At 34.8% G+C, this 21422-nt stretch overlaps 2 protein-coding genes across 2 annotated transcripts in view; both read left to right on the top strand.

Moving 5' to 3' along the window:
* Positions 1 to 3796, top strand: part of LOC148661540 (uncharacterized) — a 53086-nt gene extending 49290 nt beyond the window's left edge. Inside the window, exon 3 of the mRNA XM_088633776.1 lies at positions 3609 to 3796. Within this exon, the coding sequence (XP_088489902.1) occupies positions 3609 to 3796 (188 nt within the window). The remainder of the gene's footprint in view (positions 1 to 3608) is intronic.
* Positions 3797 to 13428: 9632 nt separating this feature from the next.
* The window catches only part of col13a1 (collagen, type XIII, alpha 1), a 69005-nt gene continuing 61011 nt past the window's right edge, over positions 13429 to 21422 (top strand). The window contains exons 1-3 of the mRNA XM_088635437.1: positions 13429 to 13449; positions 18491 to 18526; positions 20684 to 20710. Of these exons, the coding sequence (XP_088491563.1) occupies positions 18506 to 18526; positions 20684 to 20710 (48 nt within the window). The 5' untranslated portion in view covers positions 13429 to 13449; positions 18491 to 18505. The remainder of the gene's footprint in view (positions 13450 to 18490; positions 18527 to 20683; positions 20711 to 21422) is intronic.

Raw genomic sequence — 21422 nt, 5'->3', positions numbered from 1 at the left:
TAAACTCTTTCTAATGGGCCATTCAGGACCCATTAAACAATGGCTGAACTTGAGAATGGTGCGCTTGGACAGCTGCATTACAAATTAGCTTGAACTGACTATCAATCTGAAAAGAAGATGTAAGAAAAATACATTTTACTGCAAGTGTGCTTTATTCTTATGGCAACATAAGAAATGGCCGTTTTGTATTGTGCCACAGGCAATTAAAATCTCTGTCTCTCTTATAGTGTTTTTTGGATGTTGTCCATCAATTTAAGAATCAGAAAAGGGCATGAAAAAGTCAGAGAGAATTTATACAGCAAATATCCCTAATAAATATAGAAAAGTAATAAAATTAGATGCAAAAAATATAACCAAATGCCCAAAAACATTAAGAAAAATGGAACAGTTTGTAGTACTTCTAGCTTTTCAGTAAATGTTTTTTGTTTAAATAGTTTTAGTGATAGAACCTTCTGTTTGATAAGGTTGAATCGAAATTCAACAAAGGATATGGGCAAAATGTGTGATGAACTGTTGGCACGTCTAGACGTGTAATTTTTTTATAACGCTGGCAGGAGTTCAAAGGCTCTTTGTTAGAGTTTAGCAGTTCCCCATGGATGTCTGAGGTGTGTGTGATGGGATATCAGATTTGTGAAGTAGTCTCTAATGTGCCATGCATTGGTAAAACACCATATTTGGAGGCTCAACCTATTCATATCAAGGGCTTATGAGTTTTTATCCAAATCTCAGAAGAAGGTTTAAGGAAGTCAGTTCCCAGAAGACATGACCCAGTGAGGCTGTATATGAAAAAAAAACATTAATTTAATTAGAAATATGATTAAATGTTTTGTTTAAACTGGACAGAATCTTCTACGGCATTCATGACATTTTGGAAAGGATTTCATAGTACAGTATAACACGTTCCAACTTGCTTTACATAAATAACAATAACCTTCTATATCAGTCAATTAAAGAAAGGAATTTAAACACATTCATTGTAATCATTGATTAACAAGGAATTACTACTGTATAGTTATATTTATATAGTAAATAATCGATACATTCACATAGCTTTGTTGCAGCTTGTTGCAATTTGTCTTTGAAATTTTTCAATGGCTTAAGTCAGTGGCCAGTACTGCTAATGTTAAAGTCCTTTTGAGTACACAGAAGCAGTCATAAGAATAGTTACAAATGAGAGGAAGCCATTTGACCCTAGGCCATTTGGTTGGTAGTAGTGATCCAGGGTTTTCACCCTGCTGTTTCTTGAAAAAAGCCAGGTTATTGGCTTCAACAATATAGCTTAGTTGCTTGTTCCTTGTATTCTGTCAATTCTTTGGGTAGAGAAGGGCCTTGAATAATTGCACATTCATGTAATTTCCACTTGTAGCCTCTGGTTCATGTTTCACTGTTCATTCTGAAGAAATCTGCTGGGTTTACTTGACAATACTTTCGAAGAATAATTGTATCAGGTCTTCTCTTTTAAGACTGAAAGGGTCCTATTCCTTGACCCCGTCAGTGTAGGACATTTTCTTCAACCCTGGAATGTGTTTGTTTCTCTTGACTCCACAGCAGCAACAATTTTTTCCTTAAAAGTGGTGACCATAATTGTCCTCAATATTTTTAAATGAGGCCTTACTAGTGTGTTGTACAATTTTAAGCTTTCATCCCTTGAGTTAAATTCTGTTTTAACTCACACTATGTTACAGTATTTCAGATTGTTTTTCCTTTTACAGCAACAGTATCATGGATGCTACAAATTTTGGAAAAAAGGCATTTGTACAAAACGGTGACCTCAGTCATGCGCTCTGAACTCAGTTATCCAAGTCATTATAAACATACAGGAACAAGTAAAAGGTTTATTCCATGCTGTAAAGAGAAGAAAGTAAACACAACGTTTTTGCCGTGGAGCCTTCTTCAGGTGTGAGCACCTGTAGTTTCAGAACTATTAATTCTAGTGAAGTCCTCTATTATTTTAATATGCATTTGTCCATGTTTATGTACATGGTGAGGAAATCAGTTTTGTCATTTTGGTTTAAGAATGAATGCTGCCCCCCAAAAAAATACAGTTCAGTATAGTCAGGTAAAACTGCACTCTATTTATGAAGCCTAAACTAGTGTAACCCAAAGCAGTGTATTTGGTTTTAGCCTTTGATCGGTGTAACAGAATTCTTGTACAGTGCTTACAGTACGGAAGTGTGAAAGCTGATGCATCTGTCCAGAGCACTACAGTGTTTACAGGAGGAACTGGAGCTGCGGGGAATGTGAGAGATTGAGGTTTATTTTCAGCTCAGAATTCTGCAAGTTATTCCTGGAAGGACGGTACATGCTAGGAGGTCAAACGCTACAGTCATATGGAATGTGGTCACTTCTGTTTAGAAATTATCTACCATTTACACCTTTCAGAACCAGATTAACTCATCAAATACATTTAGTTGTTTAAGGTTATAAGCCCTCTCATTCCTTATATCTATGAAGTGACTGTATTATTTTTGACTGAATATCAAGTGGGTGATGCTTTACTGTGAAATGGCTTACCAAAATGTTGAAGCTCATCTATTATAAAAGGTTGCTTAATCTTACGTTTGCCATTGGAGTGCCTTAGGAGCATGTTTAATTTTGATATTCTTCTACATAACTTTGATGAGTATTAAATAAAATAGTTAAATTAAACACAGTTTGAAGTATGCAGTGTATAACATGTAGGTGTAGGCTTTCTGTCTGAGTAGCAGAGCAGAAGAGTTACTAGACACCCCAATTAAACTCAGTGTAAAACATGCCTGTGTGGGTTTAATTTATAGAGCTCTTAGCTGTCAATGTTTGCTTTGCATGAGCATGAAATCCCATTTACCTCTTTATGGCTGCATGCCAGTGAGAGGCAGTATAAATAAAACAGCATATTTTAGTAATGGGGGCAATATCCCTTTCTCACTTACTTCCAAGCTTTATTTTCAATACCATTGTACTAAAACTCAGACGTAATGCAAAATGTTAAATGTTAATCTAGCCCTGTGGTCCCAGCTGTAAAATGTTTAAGTCCAATATAATCAAAGTCCCAAAGCCATTAAAGAATACAGCAGTATAAATATAATTTATTACCCCATGATAATTGAGGATTGCAAATTCAAATCCACTTCACCAAGAAACCCACATTTGCATTGAATCTGTGCACATCTGTTCACATCTGCAAAATATTTTTCAAAATATCAATTTTCTCACATATACAGTAGCAAACATTAATGATCTTTTGCCTCCCATTTGCAATCATTGTTTTTCTTTAAAGACAGCCATTTTCTTACAAAAAGTCAGCTATGAACAAAGTGCCAAAAAAACAACTGCATTCACATTTTTTGAGAAATATGGTTATAAGAAAAAAAGACACAGATCCGAAGATTGAGGCAAACTGTTTTTAATTTTTGCCAAATTAATACATTTTAGGAACCCTCATAATAAACTGAAGTAAAATAAAATGCCAGGAGTTGCTATATTTGCATCTTTAAAAGACAGAATTCTATTTAAACAAAATTCTATTGAAAATATTTAAAAAACAGGCTTGCGAGGAAGAGGGGATATTGCTTCTTTAAAACTTTGTAGTCTGACCCTTGACTAACTGCTGGTTATTTTCAAACCAGGCCCTCCAGGAGCAAGGGGAAAAAGAGGTCGCAATGGTGATCCAGGTATGTCTCCCTGCCTTCAAATACACACTGCCTACATGTTTAGGGACAGAGATGCCAGGGTGACTTCTCTGATCAGTGAAACTGTGTGCAGTGTTCTGCCTCCCAGTGTTATTAATGATAACTCTGTCTTCAAAGAGAAATAATAGAAATATCTTTTGCCAGTAAAGTGCTTTACTCACATAAGCTTGTTAATGTGATGACAAACATGGATTGATAATAAGCTCAAATATAGTTTCAAGACATTCAAGGAACCTACCTACCTCGTCTGAACACCCACATACAGTATATTCTACATGTGTCTGGGCTTTTCTGCAGTTTTTTTAGACTGAATTTAATAATGTAGCTGGCAGTTTCTCGTCTGGACTTGACATATGCATTCAATTGTCTTTTCAACCGATAACATGGGGTCTAGAAACAAACAAAAAAAAAAATTGCCTCCTTTTGTAATGTACATAGGCTTGCTGTTGCATTAGATGGCTTGCTTTTTAAATGTGTTTTCTTCCCACTTTTTACTAAGAGAACATTGCGATGATAACAGCAATGAGCCTGACATTTTTTGCTTTGTATACAGAGTGGAAAAAAGTAAAGCTCTGTTTTATTACTTCCATTGAGTGTTCGAAGAGTCTGTGCTAGGATTAAGTGTACTGTATTCAAGCCATTGGCTCCAGTGAAAATGCAGAAAATATATATTACAACCTTTTCCAGTCATCTGCATTCCTACTTATTGATTTAGACCTCTGACAGCAATTTGCTAGTACAGTTTCTCTGCCAGTGTTTTCTTAAACTGTTATACACATACCATGTCCATAACTACTTCTGGTGCAGAAGACTTGGCTTGACCAAGTTTTGTTTTACAATTTTGTTCTGAATATTTATGTAACCTTCTGTATTGCTTTACCCCCCCCCTTTGGGACATTTGTTTGGGACACTCTACTCTCATTTCTCCTTATTGGCCATGCCAGAAAGAGTGGTTCCTGAAGAATGTTGCACAAATGAATGCAAAGAAAGGAATTATCCACGCAGCGTGCACGTGTGTGGCATCACGGTGCTGTAGGAGGCAGCAACAATGCGTTTTCTGACACCATTAGCAGTTGTGAAAATAAGCCTTGAGAGAGGTCATTCTAAAAGGTAGTTTTGTTGGAATACTGAGTTTGCCTAATAAAAAATATTATTATACAGTACATACGTTGTAACCCATGTATCAAGCAGTTAATATTGTCTGCTAGAAATGCAGATGATATAAAGTACTCATTTGAATCAGTGTCTTAGGGTTGGTTATGAATTTCATATTTTCCATGACATCCATTACATTCAACTTTTGGTGTTGCACTGATAAAGTTTCAAGTGTATAGTTAACTCCACAACAAAGAAGGTTCTCACTGCCCACCTGCTGTGCTTTTAATCCGATATAATCTGAAATTCTTACATATACCTCTATATTGTTAATGTATACATACAATCAAGTAATGAAATGTAGGTATTTCAGAATTCCCCATTTAAAGTAAATCAGTGAAGTAATGTTCCAAGCTCTGTATATAGTTTCCTTCTTTTCTTTATATTTTTCTCCTCTGTTCTAAAACTAAAGGGGGTCATAGTCTTTATATCAAATGTAGTAGTCTGGAATTGTGTTTTTTTACTTGACCCCTGTTTCACAAAAGGAAGTCTGGGAAAATAGTTGTGAAGTGCAGTCATTCATGCACACTCCATCGGCTTGATTGCGACTGGTTTGTGGTGTCTGTGGTAACAGCCCGCAGTGTTGTGTTACTGCTGTCAGTTCCCCAGTAATCCAGGACATTGCTGCCGCACTCCAAGACTTTGTTAGAGACACAGTTTCAAGATTGTGTTAGAAAAGAAAATTTCAAGATCTAGACAAGGGTGGGGTTGACTGTTTCGCATTAGTTTCATGAAAGACCTAGTTCACCTATTTCAGTCAGATACATGGAATGTTTTAAGGAGTTTCACTCATTTCATTTTAACAGTCAATACTTGCTTATATGATATGGTTTTCTGCATTTTCTGATATATCTACTGTTATTCGTGTTTGTACAATTGGTTTAAAATTGTCTGTCTTAATTTTCTTTCTTTAATTCTTTAAAGAACGTGCAGGTTCAAGCTTAACCAATTGTTTAATTTACTGTATCATTGAATGGTAGATGTTTTATCATCAAGATGAGGTTTGCTTGTCTTAAACAAATCTGTTTTTCTTCTAACTCATTGTGTACTTTTCTTTCTCACTTAATTACGTGAGACAAGTTTCTTCATTTTCTGCCTCTATCACTTTTACCACCAGTTAATTTTATGTATAAAAATCACTAAATTATTGAACTTCTTACAGGGGTGTTTAGCCTCAGTATAGATCTGCTATATCAGAAAACCTGCTGAATGTGAAAAGATTTAACAAACCCAATGAGTTTTCCCTTTATATTTTTAAGCAAATTCCATATGAATTAAATTCCATATGTTTTAATTTACATATTAAACTTGTATAAGCAAAGATATGGCTGTGTTTACCGGGAACTTTAAAAGAGGAAGAGATTTTAAAAATACCCTTAAATTGGAAGTATTTAATTTCACAATTCATCATTATAAAATAATTTTCTGAGATAAAATCAACTGTTAATGACAGTGTGTAGAAAATGTGTAATACTAACCATCTGAAAAACAAAATTCTAAATTACAGTTTCAAACAAATCTGTAACTTTGTTCAGCTGTTCACATAGTCTGATCATTGACAGGAATAGGAACTAGTAGTCTGTCAATTTTCTCCCCGAACCCCTGTGAAACAGCACTGAAATAAATTGTAAAACAATTGAAGAAATACCAAATTTCAACTGATTTTTATATGAACATAATTAACAATATAATAAATTCTATATGGTAACAATTTGGTCAGGATCTGTGGGTATTGAATAACATAATAGTGTATTTGACATAAAAGACTGTATTAAGAATCTATATTGAATTAGAGGTCATTGTGTGGTAAATCTAAAAAAATATGTAAGAAAAAAAACACTTCCAAATGTTTCCATTTTCTATTGTATATAATTTGAAATTGAATTTATATATGATTTTTTTGAAACTATAGCAAACATTAACAATCTCTTTATTTTCTCTTTGTCTTTTTCAGGTCCTCCTGTAAGTAGATGAGGCACTGTCTTGACCATGTTGTGGTAAAGTAGCTGCAGTTTGTGTGCTTGTTTAACAAACATTTGGAATGAAAAGAAAAGCCTGCATGAATACTGTACAACATTGCAGAATTAAATATCGTTCTAGTCCTCATAAAAACTTTTAGTCATGATAAATTAGAATAACTTTTGATGACACAAATGTATTATAGCCCAGGAAACTCCCAAGTGGCTTACTTGCTACAGGCATTTGTCCTGAGAGCACACTAACAATTAGTTAGCTGAGAGTGACAACTCTGACAGTGCACATAATGGAGGAAAGCATGCACAATCATTATCCCTGTAGCATTGATATGAAAATATTTCTGGCAAATTATGTTGAGTAACAATTAGGGTGTATAAAACAAACAGTGTTGATTATTATGAGAAAGACTTCTAGTTCAATGATCTTGTGTTTATGCAGTAAGTTTTCATTTACATGTTGAAAACCTGTTAATGGCACAAAACAGGTTTAACATTTACAGAGTACTTTAGCTCTTGTTTAATTAAAAGGCAAAACCCATCATTATAGTTTTTGCCCAAAGCTTCTTTTACTTGCATTCAAGTTAAGAACCCTTGTTTTTTTCCATAAGTAATATTTTAGCAATCACTTTGCCAACCCAATGGAGTCATTCATCTAAAACAGAGACGCCCAGTCATAGCCTTGATGTTCTGTTTGTTGTTTAACTTCAGGTCTTTTTAACTTAATAAAATCTTTATTTATATATCCTGATCAAAACTGACATTCTTTCTATATCTTTGGCCAATAATAACAAAGATATTTACAAAGACTTCGATTGACTGGAGCTTGCAGATATTATTTCTAGTTGTGCTATGTTGCCAGTGCTACCTGTAAGTGCTCAAATTGCACTGCAGATTATTTATATTTGGTGTTTGAAAATTATATTTTAGGTACAACTAAATAAGGGAACAAATTGACATAATTTGACCATACGTGGACTCAATAGTGTATGATTGCATTGTGATTCACATAAAGTCCAGTAAAGAAATAGAGATTTAGACTTATAACATTTGTATGCACATTAGAGTACTGACAGAAAGGCAACTTCTTACTTCATCTCTATGAAAGAGAAAGAGAAATCATCATAGAATTGTCAATTTTTGTGATGTTCAAAAGATTAACTGGGAGCGTGTGTAGGATTTCATTTGACTGACATATATCTGTCTTCGTGTCATAGAACATGTCATGTGAAAGCTAAGGATAATATGAACAAATTATCAGTTTAAAAAAAAATGAAAAAATGATATGAATAGAATTTAACTTCCACTGTAATCTTTGAGTCACTCTATGTGCCAGGCTTCCGTTATGGAATGGAAAGTGTCTGGGGTACGAAATGGGACCTTGCGAAATCTATATTTCTTTCTGTTGGTTTGGATAATGCCCAGAAATCCGAGTGATCCATTGCCTTTGGATAACCTGTCTAACCTTAATCCTCATGGACTGAAGAATGCATTGAACACCTTCTGAGTACTAAAATTAGGACCAGATGCAACAGCTGCAGCTCCAAGTAAAAGGGGTGAAGGTCACCATCTCCGATTGTGCTGTGACTGTGATTAATTATCCCACAGGAGCTTGGGGCACAGACCAGTGGACGGGTTTTAAGAAGTACTTCTGAGCTTTCTCCAGCATACAGCATGTTAGACTTCACACACAGCTCCTGAGATATATTATTTGATCACATTCAGATACAACATAATGTTGCTAAAATATCTCTGTAAAACCCTCCAGTGGGTCTTCAGCTGCCCACTTTCCTCTGGCTGCACTTGCTGTTTGACGCACTCGAGTTTGCTGAGCACACTCAACACAAACACGTCTCCTCTCCTTTGTGATTCTCTTAGCACAGATCATACCGACTCCCTCTCCCCTGTCTTAATCCTTCTTGATCTTCTCTCTACATTTGTCACTGTGGGTCACTCTGTTTCCTGTCAGCATTTGCCGAGCTATGAAGTTCTGGTTCTGCTGATACCTGGTTCTCCAGCTACCTATCTGATTAGTCACAGTTGCCTCAGTTCTACTGGTGAGGCTTAATCTTTTCCACATTTTATTTCTTCCCCACTTTTTTGGGTTCCTTGCTGTTCTCACTCTACCTCCAATCCACCACCTTTTTGTATTTATGTTCAAATTTCCCTTTTATTCCCACACTAACGCTCATATCTCCTTGAGTATCCCTGCTTATTTCATGGTTATCCTCTCTTTGATGCATTCTCATCATCTCAGACTGAAACTCCCAAAATCTGCCTCTCTTCTTTCCCCGTGTCCTTTTCCCCCTTTGGTGGAATTGCCCTCTGTTCCCCCTTTCTGAAATATCCTACGCAGAGTTCATTTGTTCTTCATACTTGTTCCTCAGAGGAACATACTACTCACTGATATCAGACACACTCAGTCAATGGACACATTACAGCACCTGCCGAAGACTCAAGACCGCACTTGTGATCTCTGAGCTCTTGACAAAATCCTTCAGTAACTCTTAGACGTGATTGCTATAATGTACTTAATTCCCAACTCTGGTAATGTATAGTAATTTGCTAATTGTTCACTCTAAGTATGGATAACATACCAACAGGGTGCTCACTGTACATTACTGCACTGTATACAGTATACTATCTGTATACTGTTTTAATTATATTTCATTCTATTTTTCATATCACTTGCTTTACTCTTCCAGGTTGTGCTAGTCATGTTGTCATCTCATTAGATTTTTATCTCGCTGTACCTAAACAATTGTTCCTTGTACTTACACTAAATGTACATTTTCTACAATTTTAAATTACTCTGGATAAGGTTTTCTGCTAAGCAAATTATTAGAAATGTCTGTGCTGCTAAAGCTGGAACGTCAATCATTTTAAGAAAGGAAATGTGGATGATTAATCCCATTAATGTTTTTTTTGTGTCATTTGGCTTATAAGGCATTAGAATTGCTGCATTAATAATACTGGACCTGTATCACTGACACTTATTTGTCTCACTACTTAGCTGCTATGGTATACAGTATGTAATTTACAAAAGCTAGATTTTGATACATGCTATGATGTATGAAAGGACATTCTGCATTGTAAGAGTAGTTTTAATCTTGTTTCATGACATCCAATGTATTGTGCTGATTAAAAATTAAAAGATAAGATTAATTAATATTAATTATCTAATAAAATTAATATTAGATATGATTATCCAATATATAGCATAATTTTAGTGTACAAGCATTTTTTGAATATTGTTGTCTGTTATCTTAAAAACATTGGACATAAAATAGCTGTGAACGTAAAAAGGCCACATATTTTCATGAATAAAAAAACAAACTTGGAAGCACTGATTCAACAAAGTTACAAAATAAAATCAACTCAAATAATTCAAATAATTTAGCTTTCAAACATTTGTGACCTTTATGCACTCCTGTTTGTGAAAATGATTCTATTACTATTACTTATATAAGCATGTTATACTAACATAATTACACCCATAATTTCAACTCTGTAACTACGTGCAATTGCTTTTTTCCTGTTCATTGAGAATGTGAAAATACTACGTATAATTCTTTAAAACATAATATCTAGGTCCTTGCTGCACTTGACCTCAGCCGTACTTATGTTGAGCTAATATATGGGAAATCCAGAGGTGAAAATTGAGCCTTTCTTTTCTTTTTATTGATCGTGTTTACAAATTCAGTGGCCTCTAAAATTAGAATAATGAGTCCAGCAGTTTATACAACTGCAGCACCTTAATGTGACAAATATGCACTTTGTGTTTTCAGTTGTGACCTAAGAAGCTATTTTTGAGTCCTTCGAGAATATTTCAATGCATCTTTTCACTTGGTGCCTTGAATACTTTCATTGGTGTTTTAGTTTTTCCATTTGTTTAATAAGGGTGTCAAAAGGAAGAATATCTTTATAATAAAACAGTCTTTCATAATTTCTTTCTGAAAGAATATCTTCATACAGCAAGTTAGTGAAAGTAGCCTCAACTCCTAAATTATCATCTCCATTATCAGTAAGATAATGACCAGTAATGTTCAGGGAATGGTGTTTTGTATTAACATGCAGCTTAAGTAAACAGATATTTAATTAAAAACAAGTTTGCTAAAAGATGGGAATGGGTGAGAGTTGTTCAAGTGGATGGAGTATTATTTTTGTGTGTTTTGGGCAAAAAACTTAAAGAAAGTGTTCACCAAAAATAAGATTGTGTTTACGAATGTATGTCACAGCTGTATAGGCAAGCAGTCAACAATAACTTGAAATATATTTGGGCTGCAAATAAAATGAATTATATATTTTTTAATTTAAAACAAGAGGCCTGTTTCCTTCATTGTATTCGGAGTGAATTTCCCGTTTAATCTTGCCTGTTTGAAATGTGTAATTCACTAATGTAAGGCTGCTCTCCAGGCCAAGCTTGAAGGGTGCAGGGTTGATGAGAAACTTGTTGTCCAAGTTCATCATGTAAACTGGTCATTCAAACATTCCTGTTGGCCCTAGTCAGTGGATGGTTCCCAGGAAGTGAACCGACAAAGAATGAAGTTTACCCAGGGTGAACTCCTTCTGTCCTTCACAGGATCCTATCAGGAAGGGTCACTGTGATGCAGTGAAGCACATCAGTCCAGTCTAATTTCTCATTTCTTGAGCCATGGGAATGCTAATGGCAAACTGGCAATTGCATCCCACTGGAAGAAATTTTTTTGTATTCAGAAGCACTTTTTGGAATTGGTTCCATATGTGCTTTGTGCTGTAGGCAACCCATGTAATTAACATGAATGACACTTCTTGCCCAGCACTATGGACTGAGGGCACCTGACCTTCCAAGTCAGCTAAGGCCAGGTTGTTAAAGAAATGAAATCCATCCAGTATGGCTAAATTCTGAAAGATTTATTAACCCCATTCTATTACAAGGCCATGTCTATTTTAAACAATGTCTAGAAATATCAGACTATTCTGCAAGCATATTGATACATTTTCAGTGATGTTGTCTTTGAAGATTGATTAAGGATCAATGACTTCCGTTTTGGAATTAAATGTCAAAGATACAGTACATACAAAGACAATGCTACAGTGCAGTGTGGCAGTACAATTTACAAGAGGATTAGATTAACAGCATCTCACTTATAATTTTAACTGAATGGCAGTAACAAGATGCCAGAATGTACAGCCCATTATAGCTCAACCATGCATGATGTGCAGATTTTGTAAACTTTCAAGTGTGCTTGTTAATTTTGAACAGTAATTAGTGGATGGTAGTTTAAACCAAAATACGTGTAAAGATATATGTATAAAGATCTATGGAGCCTTGACATAAAAGGATTTATGTTTCAGAATCGTATAAATTAATTTGTGAAATTGCCACTTCTTGGTTAACAGGGGAATTTACACAAATCAAAGCTGGCCAAAGAATTTTTGTGCAGTGCCAATTAAGCATCTTGGCAAAAGCTCATTTTCTTTCAAGTCTGTATACACAGAAGGAAACATAATCAGTAAATTTAATTATCCAAGTCAGCTGAGGTAGTATTATTCTTTTAATCATAAATGTTTTCAAAAATGGGAAGCTATGCTTTAATTAAAAATAAAACTTGTTTGTAACTCCCAAGTATCTGAAGTATTAAAGATGTTTTTGCAGAGTGCAGGTTGAACCCTGTAATCCAGACAATACTGATTCAAGTCTAAATGATGTGATTACCCAACTTTGACTGGGATTTACCAGGGAGCTGGAGTTCCTTAATTGCCTGAGCACAACTGGGGATAAGTGACCTTGATTTGGCAAGAGTATCCAATATCTGCTTGCAACAGCAATCCCTATGATTTTCTTTGAGCAGGCAGTATAATGTGAGAGACTTATATTTCTACTTCAGCTGATGCTCTAATCTATGGGGCTGTGTAAGAAAGCCTTCATTGTGCCAAGCTGATTGATTATGTATTTCTATATTTTCCTAATTAGAAATTATTAAAGAACTATACAAACAAAGATTGGGTTACTTTATATAGGAAATGTATTTCTGCTAAAATTACATGTACTATTTAATACAATACAGGTCATTTTCTTTTCTGAGACACATTGGCTCATCAGGCCAGAGTTCATCTTGGTTTCCATGGTATCAATTGGAAGAGAGGGTCCATAACATAACATTGTAAATACAATGGTCAGAAAGTACACGAGCTGTGTAATTTACAACTGTAGTACATCAGTGACATGGGACAAGACATATTAGTCATACATTGTCTTCTTCCTGAGCACTTAAACAGTCTAACATGACTGCATGATTTTCACTTCTTGGCATGCAACTAATATGAAGTTCCTCATTTACATTATAGCTTTAAAGGAGATCAAACTGCAGAGTGCCCTACTGTATAATTGACAAACAAAAGGGCATTTTTGCATCATATGCAAAGCATAAATGCTTAAAAGATTGAATTGTGCATCTAAAGCTAATTAAATCTTATCTGTTTGGCTTGCTCATGATCAGTTTAAAAATTGAAAAGAACTAATTGTGTTAAAACATAATGGTTTTGAATCGTTAGCTTGTTACTGTGCATACTATTGTGCTTCTCTGTAATATTGGAGTTATTGTCAAGTTCACTCTATCTGCTTTGTACCAATTTCACAGGGCCCCCCTGGAAGAGCTGGCTTTCCGGTAATTGTCTTTTACCTTTCTGTCCCGTCTCTGGTGGCAGCACTGCTGTTTGACTTATTTGGAGAGCATTCTTTCAGCTGGGTACAATGAGGTCTAGGATGAGTGAAAAATTTAAAATGATACACAACTATTCATAAACAAAAAACTAACATTCCCATATCCATTAAAGAGGTATGCTAATATACTGAATAAAGATTACATTATGCTTTGTTAATTAATAATAATTAAATAATCAAAGATACAGTATAGAGGCTTCCCAGATGAAAGAACCTCCAAATTTGTCTTTCAACAAAAGGACAGGGCAGATGCAATAAAAACAGACTTTTCTGTACTATAGACAACATTTTCTAGGACGTTTTATGACTTTTTATAGCTTATTCTTCATCTGAAAGACAATGTCACAGAATGAATATTATTTTCTGTTGTTTGTATCTGGCTTGCCCCTCTGCATTCTCTGTCAGCTTTTCTCTGAGTCTTGGCTTCTGTGGAAAAGGCTTCTAATATCACTAATAGGCATCCGTACCCATTGTTTTATTGTCAACATGGTCACAAACACTGGGACCCATTCCTTTGTGAACGTCATAAGATAGAGAAAATAACTTTTCTGTCAGAAAAAAAGAGGCGGGCCACAGAAAACTGTCAGTTTGTAAAATTAAATGAGTTGTTTAAGAACTTTCTTCAGTAGTGATTCTGTTTAGGAACTTAGGGATCTTTTTCATATACTCTAGCTCCAGCTCAGTGTTTTTAAATCTACAAGCTAGTTTAGTAAGCTGTCTGTTCTGCATAAGCTGTGCATCTAACTGGTAAAGGAACATTCCTCAGAATTTCCATTCTGCTGCCACTGTAGATCTCTGTAGCCAAGGTCTGTCACAATTATCCATTAGCTCCAGCAATGATTCTTAACATTTGCGTTTAGGTACAAATTGTTTCATGCACTTATTTATTTCAGCATGTACTGAATGTAAATGCCATAGCTGATTTAAATAGCATATATTTAGCGTGCAGTATGCTTATTTGAAAACATTTTGTTTGCTTTGTGTTCAATGTTCTAAATTTATTATCATGACATACTGTATCGGGCCTAGTTGTGCCCTTGAGCTCAGTTTCAAAATAAAAAGGGTTGTTCTTCATTATCAAAATGTGCAAAAGCAGGATAATACACCTATCCAGATTCAAAACATAAAAGAATTAAATGTCGAGGCATAAGTTAATTGAAGGACTGAATTGTATTCTTATAATGTTCATTACCAAAATATGATTAAAATAACTTTTTAGAATGTCTAAAGCAATAAATTGTATCAGATTATAATAAGGAGTGATTGCTGCACCTATTGCCTTATTTTTTTAAAACATTTACAAATTAGCGTGAAACCAAATCTTAATACGGAAAAGTCCATTAAATAAACAGAAGGAATATATTGGATTCTTTATGTGGTTTTGCTGATGTGTCCTTTTCCTTTCTTTATTCCATAATGTTCATTTACTTTCTATAATAGGGCCCATAAAGTGCAAAAACATGAAACCAGGTGTTTCTTTGCAAAAAAAAAAACTGATGGAAAAGAATGAAGCAGAGTATAGTTCTTTCTGAAGTATACTGTACATCAATAGTAAAAGTAATTTAGATCCCTGGACACAGCTCAATTGTCATAACTGTACATTGATGCTATTACCTAAAACTGGTACAACTGAAGTTATATTTATTAAACATTCTACATTAAAAATAGGATACAAGCAATCAAATGGCAGACTTACCAAATCATTTTAGCGGGATTAAGCATTATTTTAGGCTGTTATCTTTTTGAGCAAAAAAAAAAGGGTCAACAAGTTTCTAAAAATGCCACATTTTGGGAATAGCTAGGTAGATTTTATTTATATATGTATACTGTATGAATTATTCTGTGTTTGTACTCTGGACAGTGTGTGACTGGAGGAATTAATTTACGTTTTTATAGATCTGAAGAACTTCATGTTGGTAGTAGCAGGATTACATATAGTGAATTTGGTGATAAATTTGATCACATAGTTCCACATAAAACAATTTGCAATAACCAAGACTGAAAGACAATACCTTAGGAAATAATACGATCTGAAATGTGTTTACTGTGGGTTTATCCCTCTCTCTTTTTGTTAAAGTTGTAACTTATGCAACTCTTGCAGGAACAACAAAAGTTTCATTAAATTAGCTTATGATTCTAATCCTCACCTCCTTATGATCATAATAAATCATATTTCAGATAGAAGTGTTGAACTTAATCATTTTCAAAAAATTTGTTCCATGGTGAAAGAAAACATTCTGGCCATGAAATTTTAATATAATGTATGCAAAAAAACATAGAACATTTATGTCATGCTCCAACTGATCACATTGCATGCAAATGTTACTGTTACATTATTTCTGACATTTTGATATATTTGCATTTACAGTTGAACAAGAGACAAACGTTATACTGTCTAATATAATGACATTTCTGAGTAAAATACATCCTAATAATCCTTTCTTGGATTATTATTCTAATGTATACAATTCTTGCAGGAAATATTAAGAAGCTTTAAGAAGTATTCCTTAGAATAGAAAATCATATCTTGACATATAATGGTTCATCAACAAACTGCACAAGCTAAAGCTAAGTTATTTCTTTGAATTTTGTTTCTGCCATTCTTGACATTTCTTTTTTTAGAAGCTGTTTGTTTGGCACAACACATGGCCAGATTCATAAAGTAATGTGAAAATAAAGGTAATATAAACTTTGCCTTCGACTACAGTCAGCCATGAAGCAAGGAGGTGCTATTTGCCACTAATAGTTCTTTAAATATACCCGAATGACCTCCGCCATGAAGTTCATGGGAGTCTGTAAATCTAGGAGTTTGTGTCGAGTTTATAAGGTAGACTGAGGTCATGTGCAGGCTAACCTGAAACCACCAAAATTACTTCATTTCCAATTGAAGCCAGATTCAGATTTTGGCCTGTATAATAAGAAGAACACTAGGGAACCCATTCACAAGTCTTGAGACTCTGACTCGCAACAATGAAGCAGTAAAGCAGAATGCAGTTAAAAATAAGAGTGATCATGTTTCTTTCTGAGGTCTTGCAAAATGCCCTTCTAGAAAGTCTGACCAGTTGAAATATTGTAGAGACTGCCAGTAAGAGAATACTCCACTGCCAAAGCCTGGTTCACAAACAATGCCAGAATCGGATTCATTTCAACTGTAGAATTAGTTTAATAATATTATGTATGTAAATAAATAAGCCATGCCAAAGCCATTCCACAGTTACCATAAAAACCTTATGTTTAGTTACATGCATTCTGATCTGGGTTCAGCACCATGGATAGCTCTCAACACAAAGTTACAACAATATGAAAATCTCCAGAGATCCATCTACTTTCTATAGATTGGTTAAAGTATATTAACAGTCCAATAGGTGTTTATTCACTAATTACCCAGAACGCAAACTCTACCAGATTTACTATAGAGAAGGAGAATTTCTCAGCCTTTTTTGCCATTTCTAAATATCCTCATGTCTGTGTAAATTCAGCATTATAAAGAAAATAATCAGTAAATGAAAACTCAGAATAAATGTATTAATATTTCCAAGATCTTACCTGTTGCCAGAAACAGGTTAAAGACCTGTACCCTTAGATAAAAGAACTTTCAGACAATGCTTTGTTTCCATGTAGTACAGTTCTTCATATTTTAAAAAAAAATTGTTCAAGCGGATAATTCATGCTGCAAATATTATACCACCCTCTACATTTCTGATGTGTTATTAAGTCATCAGTCTTTTATCACTGGCCCACACTAACTCACTGAAACAGCATGTGGTGGGACTAACTGCCTATGTAAAAAAAATTAGAAATGATTTGGTATGATTTAAAATAAATAATAACTAAACTCACCACCTGAGAGTTTATATTCATGTTAAAATGGGGAGACGTTCCTATGAATATACTGCTTGTACACGAGTCAGGGACCCGTACAGGAGCATTATACATGTGATACACCTGTAAAGATTTATTTCTATATAGTTTGCTTTTAAAATTGTAAGACATAACACAGATTATTAAAGTTGAGGGCTTTCACAAAGCAAGAGGAAAAATAACAGAAAACATGAGTTTAATAAAGTACAGCTTGTGCACTCCTTTGTATGAGATGTGCAAATACCATGACACCATACGACAGACTGATAGTCTGAAACACCCTTACATAAATGAGTAGAACTCTTCCTGTGCTGAGACTGTACATGCACTACCAAAGGATTATCCCAAAACTATTTTTTTCATTATTCTCTGTGTTTAGTTTTCGTGTACTATAATGTAAAATTGACTGCTCATATCAGATATGTTTTGTTATCAGTTTTTGTATAAGTTATATGTTTTATATCACAGATGTACATTAGTTGAGCTGTTTTTCTGTGCCTTTATCACTAATGCTTTGATGTTGTGCTGCTTATATACTGTACATAAAGAAGTTATTTTCTTCATTTCACAAGTTTTTAAGACATTTCAAAATATTTTTCTAAGGTTTCATTTAGTATTCCTCACCGACAGGTAAATGTATTCAAGATAGCTTCAGAAATATAGTGAAGATATAAGATCATAGCTTGTTCAGCTTTGCAATACTCTGAAAGTCCTGTTTAGCCACCCCTCATTTTTAAGTCATGCATTCTTCCTAGCATGTCTGCATTGACACAAGTCACCCACTCATATGAAGTGCTTGAAATTCAGTAGTTCCTGCTTTGTAGTTTTGCTACAGTAGCACTAAAAGTCCAACTTAACTTTCCTGAACTTTAGCACGTCTGAGCATTTGGCTGGTGTAAGTCTAATCTGTCTTTTTAAAAAGTGCATTGATGCTTTGTTGCCAAATTCAAAATCTGAATCACTGTGAGGCATGCACAAAGCAAATATTTTACCCAGCGACAGGTAAAAAATTGTTTGTAAAGTTAAGCTTGCTCTTGTATGTATGTATATATGAATAGAGCAATGCAGTACCTAATATTTAGACTTCTTTGTTTACCACCTTTTAATTTTACATTGATTATTAGGGTGACAAAGGAGCAATGGGAATTCCTGGAAGAATGGTGAGTTTGATGCATACAGGGCTCCAGTATCAGCACGTACAGTAGATGGGCTTATCTCATAAGAGATGCAGTTTACCAAATAGTGCAAGAAATTAGAAAACATTTACCTATTTTATCTATTTCTAGGCATCTGTCCATAAAGCTTTACACATCATCTTGTAGTAGGGTATAATAATTGTTGGTAAAGTATAACATATGACTGCATAATAAATGTTGTATTTAAAGTTGTTATTTCACTGATTGCTTGAATCTGTCAAAGCACAGATACAATAGTTGGTAGATTTTTAATATTTGCTTGACACTTTATAAAATTTACAAAATGATCAACTTAACAAAGATATAGAAAGATAAGTGAATGTAGCTTTACTGAGTAAGGAAATAAATAAAGCAGAATCATGACAGAGAACCTGGTAGAAATTAGTAAGAGACCAATAAAAATGATATTAAAATGGTTATAAGGTAACAGGCAAGATGATGACCATGGAGAACAGATGTGTCTTCATTGTACATTCCAATAGGAGTCTTTCTGACAGTACCAACCTGAGAAGTGTTGGTGTATATTTGCAAGAGCCTCTCTTTTCTGTTCATTGATAGATGAAGATCAGTCCACAACGTTAAAAAATGTGTATTTAAGATAGAATTTGTAGGTATCTGCATTTACCCCTTTATTGCAAATGTATTCAGATTCTTAAATTTTTTATTGTTTATATTCTTTCTAGTAATGTCTTGGTGTGTTCATTCACTTCATAGAGTTGGCATTTATAAATCCTGGAGAGGAAACATCTCACGGTTTCTGTTGATAAGGGATACTTATTCAAATATTTTAAAATATTCACTTAAAATGTGTATACTGTACATCATTTGTAATGTGACAAAATGAGACATAAGGGTAGAATATTTTTGCAAAGTACTGTAATTGGTCCTAGGACACATGATTCAATTTGATTACATGAGGTGTTAAATGACGACATCATTCAATAGAATTGCTTGGCACTTTTAACTATCAACCTGAAGATGTGATCCTTAATGCTTTCATTTTTATTATTTTCACTAAGCAAACGTGTTCTGTTGTCCTCCTGTTGTCCCAGCATTATCTTTTACATTTTCCTGTTCTCTTTGATTCTAAAAATACCTTTTCCTGTGGTTACTAAATGTTACAAAAATTTATGAGAAATGACATATTTAACTATTGTGTAATAAAAACATTATTTTTAAGTGACTGAAGTGACCAACACATAATTGAATAACAATTTTATACTATAAATCAATATTTTCAGTGAAGTGGTATTATTCAGACTGTTTTTCTAATGATAAATAGAGCCGTTTTGTATTAGCTCTTCCTAAATATAGGTTTTGTCTTATTTACTGTGAAAACAAAAGAGTTATTTTTACCATTTTTTATGTCCTGTGAGAGTTGTGGAACTGCTGGATTATTAATAATATATAACGTAGAAAATAAAAAAAACAGTAGGTGGATATTTAAAAAAACAGTTTGGAATTCAAAAAATTTCTAAATGTCTTTCTTTTTTCATGATATAACCATATTTTTAAATTATTTATTTTAAGCAGAACGGTTCACTATTGCATTAAAATCTGTTATCATTTTTTGGACAGTGATTTTAATTTTTATTGTCTGTTAACTTCAAACTAGAAACCATTCATTTCAACCTATCTATGTCACATTGATTCACACACATGTATATATAAAACCTTTTGAGGTGTCTGGATTAAAAAAAATGTTGTGTCTTTGCAATTATTTTCCTTTCCTTGCTACATGTATTTACAGTTAACATTTCTGCAAGTGAGAAAATGCTGACTTGCCATGCGGTCTTCAGGTTGTGCTTTTTATAGGAAGCTACTACTGCTAAAGTAATTCCCATCCATCACTCCCTCGTTCTCCCTCATGTTCTTCTAAAACTGTTTTAAACCTGCTGTTGGTAAACAAGACTTGCTGGCCATCAATATCCAGATTACTCCCACTTTCATATGGTACGCAGTTATGGTTTCTGCCAGTTCCACGAGTCCCATGTGGAAGCAAAGCTGCAGCTTTTGGGTTGAGTGCATGCTCCTTGTCCTCAATGTCTTTAACACCAATCCTTTCTTTGTGTCTCTCTCCTCCAAACTTTGCATGTGACTGTGTCTGCTGTGACTGACCAGGGGTTAATGGGCGAGCCTGGTGAAAAGGTGAGTCTGGGACCTGAGAACTTGTTGATGGCTGAGGGCAGGTGTCAGTGAGTAGTCCAGGGCTGTCTCCCAGGACAGACTCAGCTTGCTTTTGTATGTACTGGACAGGGGATGTCCCCAGCTCAGTGATAACTCAGCTTTAAAATTAAATCCAAAATTGAAACAAAGCAATGGCAGTTTAGATTAATTTGCTTTGAGAAGTTACTTTTGCCTGGGATAGATCTTGTAATACTTGTAATACAACCCACTGAAGCTATGCAGGTGTGAGCCTGGTCAGTACCCGGTTGGGAGACCTCCTGGGAAAAACTAAGGTTGCTGCTGGAGGAGGTGTTAGTGGGGCCAGCAGGGGGCCGCTCACCCTGCAGTCCATGTGGGTCCTAATGCCCCAGTGTAGTGAGGGGGACACTATACTGTAAACAGGCGCTGTCATTCAGATGAGACGTAAAACTGAGGTCTTGACTCTGTGGTCATTAAAAATCGCAGGGCGTTTCTCGACAAGAGTTGGGATGTAACCCCGACATCCTGGCCAAATTTCCCATTGGTCCTTACCAATCATGGCCTCCTAATAATACCCATCTATGAATTGGCTTCATCACTCTATTCTCCTTCCCACTAATAGCTGATGTGTGGTGAGCGTTCTGGCGCACTATGCCTGCCGTCGCATCATCCAGGTGGGGTAGTGGTGGAGGGGAGTTCCCATTACCTGTAAAGT

Source organism: Lepisosteus platostomus, chromosome 6 (genome assembly GCF_059453375.1).
Source record: "Lepisosteus platostomus isolate fLepPlt1 chromosome 6, fLepPlt1.hap1, whole genome shotgun sequence".
Classification (NCBI taxonomy): Eukaryota; Metazoa; Chordata; class Actinopteri; order Semionotiformes; family Lepisosteidae; genus Lepisosteus; species Lepisosteus platostomus.
The sequence above is the reverse complement of the archived record's forward strand: the minus strand, read 5'-3'. Positions and strand labels throughout refer to the sequence as shown.